General features: G+C 35.7%; 1 protein-coding gene across 1 annotated transcript in view; it reads left to right on the top strand.

Moving 5' to 3' along the window:
* The window catches only part of LOC107612980 (pyruvate kinase 1, cytosolic), a gene marked incomplete in the record, with an annotated part of 18,243 nt that overhangs the window by 9,427 nt on the left and 4,202 nt on the right, over positions 1–4,614 (top strand). The window contains 5 exon segments of the mRNA XM_016314792.2: positions 944–1,015; positions 1,146–1,235; positions 1,377–1,521; positions 1,740–1,828; positions 3,787–3,882. Coding sequence (XP_016170278.1) covers positions 944–1,015; positions 1,146–1,235; positions 1,377–1,521; positions 1,740–1,828; positions 3,787–3,882 — 492 coding nt within the window.

Below are 4,614 nucleotides of genomic sequence, written 5' to 3'. Positions count from 1 at the left end.
AAAAACAAAACTAAGAAAAAGAACATAAAAGAATGTCATTAAGACGGGGAATGGAATAATACAAGAAGGGAGGACAAGAGATCCTCTGAAGTCTCTGAACAAAAGCTTAGTGGAAGTGTAGATTCCAATCTCTCAATGTGCCTAAGAGGGAAAACCCTAAAACCATCAAGAGTTTTACACTAGACATAATAGAAGTGTCTAATTCTATCTCACAGAATTTGCTTATTTGAAAATCTATCATTAAAGGAGCATGAATTGCACTACAACCCGGTGTCCAAATAGTAGCATATATTGCACAATACCACAGGTTGTCTCTTTCTTTCCCCCTAAACCAACAAATTTAATCAACAAAGCTTATCATAAGGTTGCGAGGCAGAACCAACACTCACCAAAGACACCAAAGTATTCCATAAAGAGCCATAGGACAGGGCAAACAAGATATGAAAGTGTATCCGATTTTGTCCCACACATAAAACACATCAGTGGAGATATCCTTATGCAGCCTTTGAACCTGTAAATTGTCATTGGTATTAATTTTGTTAAGCACAACTGTCGAGATAAAGGGTTTGACTTTAGAGGGAGCTTTGGATCTTAGTGATTTAGAAAGGGAGAGGATTGAGTTCTGAAATCTGATATTGTTGAACTAATGAGTCACAGTGTACATTAATTGATGTATTTATATGCAGTGAGTAGTTGCTGCTGCACATTACTCTATCTAATTGATAAGCTGTGGGAACAAGGGATATCTTGCACTGTTACATGGCTTATCCCTTTAGGTGTTAATCTAAAATATTTTTCTGTTATTAACTAAAATTGAAAGATACACAAATATAGGCTCGAGTTCATTGAACCTGAACATAAATAATAAGCTCTAGGTCGGTGGAATCCTTTGGTTTTTTCATAATGGAATTAGCTTATGTGCCAATAATTTTCAATTCTGCAGGCTCGTGAGTTTCTCTCTAAATTCGGTGACCTCAAACAGACACAAATTTTTGCAAAGATTGAAAATATAGAGGTGAGGCACTTTAAGATCATTTGAACATTTTACTTTCCACCCAAATAGACAATAATAATTGTTGAAGACCCTTGGCGTATAGTCAAGATATTGCTTTGGAAGTCTCATCTTTCTGTTTTCTACTCTTTAGGGATTGACTCATTTTGATGAGATATTGAGAGAAGCTGATGGTATAATCCTCTCACGTGGAAATTTGGGGATAGATCTGCCACCAGAGAAGGTTAGCTTTTTCGTGTATAGAAAAACCAGAATTTAAAATTCTTTCATGTGATTGTTGTCATTGTAGTATGCCTTTTGTAGCTGTTTATAGTGCTTATAGTACATTTTACTGGACTATTACAAATGTCTATACATTTGGCAGGTGTTTTTATTCCAAAAGGCTGCTATTTACAAGTGCAACATGGCTGGAAAGCCGGCTGTTGTTACACGTGTCGTGGACACTATGACTGATAATCTAAGACCTACCCGTGCTGAAGCAACTGATGTTGCCAACGCTGTGTTGGATGGTAAGTTTTATTTTACAAATATATCCCTTTCATGATGTGCTATAGTTTTATTGTTAGATTTAGCAAATTCTGCCTGTGGCCTAGACACTGGGATTAGATACAATGATATTATCTGTTTCTTCAGTATTTCTTTTAGTTCTGGGTTTATCACATTATAAATAAGTATGCAATTCACCTTCATCTTAAATATGTTTTCTTTTCTCCTTTTTAATTCTCAGGCAGTGATGCAATTGTTCTTGGGGCAGAGACCCTACGAGGATTATACCCAGTGGAGACTATTTCCACTGTTGGGAAAATTTGTTCCGAGGTAGGTTTGTGCTTTTTATTGTAAACAACATTCCTACTACACTTATACAGTTATATACCAAATTTCCATGTCACTTTTCAGTTCTTAAAGATCAAGTTCACTTTTAGGTAGTCTGATGAAATTTCCATTTGTGATATTTTAGGAGTCGTCCTATTGTCTACCAAACATTTTTTCTTTTACCTTTTTCCTGCCTTTTACAAAATTTTTATTGAGAAATCAAACCTCAATTTGGTGTTATTCATGATTTAGGTGGTGCTAATGCTAGGGAATATTTGTCTAACGAGTTCCTAGATATTATGACATCCCATGGCATTCTTTATCGACTTTCTTGTGCTTATACTCCTTGGCAAGGAAAGGTTGTTGAACACAAAACCCATCACCCCACTGAAGCAGCTTGAAGTCCTCTATTTATAGTGGTGTCTTTTCTGCTTTATTTTTTGGTTGGGGTTGCAGTTCCAGGTGGAGGTTGAGATGGGTAGGATGGTGTTCTTGCTGCCACATTGGTTATTGTTGATGGAAATATCTTAGTAGGGTGGGGTCCTAATGATGCTATTGCTTGTTGCCAAATGTCACACCCAAATATTCAGTTTGGAACTTTGGATTGTGTCAATGCCTTCTCCAGTGCCAAGATGGCCTCTATTGAACTATCTTTGGCCACAGTATCAGTTGGATATTAAGAATGCCTTATTCATTGGAGACTTGAAGAAAAAGTCTATACAGAGCAACTTACGTCTTTTCCAAGATACCAAATTATCTCCTTGAAAAACTCATTATCTTGAGATAGAGTGTCTATTTGAAGGAAAACTTTGACACTTTTAACCAGATACGTCCATATGGCTTTTATTTTCTTAGAGAAATCCTTTAACTTGACGCCATTTTGATCTGATGAAAGCTGTATTAATCCTATACTTATCCTTGAAAAAGGATTTGTTTTGATAAAATACATCTAGAAGAGGAATGTTATTCGGAGTCCGAGAGAGGTGGGACTATATCCCCATGGGAGCATACATAAATCATAAATGTAGATTATACAAGATTGGTTATTGAGAGGAGCCAATTCTGTGGCATTTGAATACTTGTTGTAAATCTAGTGACTTTGAGGAGTAAAATCAAGTGCCGAGACAGAATTTTAGCCTTTTAGGCCACAGCATTTGGAATTTGTGAACTATGTTTGATTTTCAGATAACTTGATAATAAATTGCAACTACCTCTATAAAATTATTTCTTAACAACAAATCTGCTATTAGTGTTGCTTATCTCTGTTCAATGAGGCAGCATAGAACTGATAGGAACCTAGAGAAAACTGGGCTAATTATAGTGGGCTCTACGTGTAACTAACTGCTGTGGTGGCATAGTATGTAGAAAGAGTGAACGTGCAAAGGGTATATGCTGTAAGGGGAAGCATCTTAGGCTACTGGGAGAGATTGAGCACTCAACTGGAAGATGTAATTGTTCTTTTATGTCTGCAATTATCACATTGCTGGATGTGTTTTCTTGCCGAAACAATCCATTCAACAACTTCTGCTATCTTTTATTTTAAAGTTGATAGTGGTCTCCCAAAAGATTTAGGATAATGTTTTAACTACTCTGTTTTCTGCGTTTAAATCTGTAGAAAGATCAAAATGCCTAGAAAGAGAGAGATGCTAATTGAAGCTGCAACTGGTTTGAATATTTTGTCTAGAAATAGTTTGGAGGATATCTGCTCAAGTCCTTTTTTATGAATAAGTTGTGTGGAGGATGTTTAATAATACTAGTTTTAGGTATTAAAGTAAAAGAAGGATATACTGTGTTTTGTTAAATATATTCCATTTCAAGTGGGAAAAGATTTATAAATTAGATCTGGAATTCATATTTGGCACCAGAAACATTTAATATATCATTTAAATATAGTTCTGATAGTCAGAATACTTTCTAATTCCAAACCATAGAGTTGGTCTTAACAAGCTGCTCATTTGCAGGCAGAGAAAGTTTACAATCAAGATTTGTATTTCAAGAAGACTGTCAGATATGTAGGAGAGCCAATGAGCCATATGGAATCAATAGCTTCCTCTGCGGTATTACTCGCTCTTCCATTACTTAGGTTTTCAGTATTTTGTTTATTTGTTGAACTGTGCTACGTCTATTCAATTTCTTTGGAGATAATATTTACCCATGAAATAGTAATCAATTTCTATATGCTTGGTGCGGTTCATGAAAGAGTAGATTAGAGGTGATGTGCAAGGCAGCTTGATTATTGCAAATGAGTTCATGGTCACAATCTCACAAAAGGTTTCAAGTCTTGAATGCCGGAATAAGCTGGCGTTTACCTTGGCCTCTTGTAAATCCATTTGGTTAAACACCTTAGGCTATGTTTGGTTACTATTCATGTCCATAGGAGACATTTCCATAGGCTCCTTGAAATAATACTAATAATATTACAATTTAATTTGGATTCCATTTCCTATAAATTAGGAAAATCATACTAAATATTTGGGGTCATTATAATCATGTTATTTTTCACTGTAGCTGCATGCATGTATATGGCAGCCATGGTGCAACTGAGACACAAGGAGTTTTACACTTATGCTTCTCTCTTGTCTTAACTCTCACCACTAAGTTTGTTGTCACTTTTTTGAGAGAGAATTCTATTGTCAGTATTGTGAGACCCTGCTAATGCTTTTTCAAACTCTAATACTCAGCCTACAGAAATTTATACTACAGCAAAGGTCCCCGGGTCAACTATACTTTTAGCAAACTTGGTACATATTATATTATTAGGAGCACGGATATGTTGAATGGTGACGACA

The sequence above is a fragment of the Arachis ipaensis genome, chromosome B08 (assembly GCF_000816755.2).
Source record: "Arachis ipaensis cultivar K30076 chromosome B08, Araip1.1, whole genome shotgun sequence".
NCBI lineage: Eukaryota > Viridiplantae > Streptophyta > Magnoliopsida > Fabales > Fabaceae > Arachis > Arachis ipaensis.
This window is presented reverse-complemented; position numbering and strand designations above follow the sequence as displayed.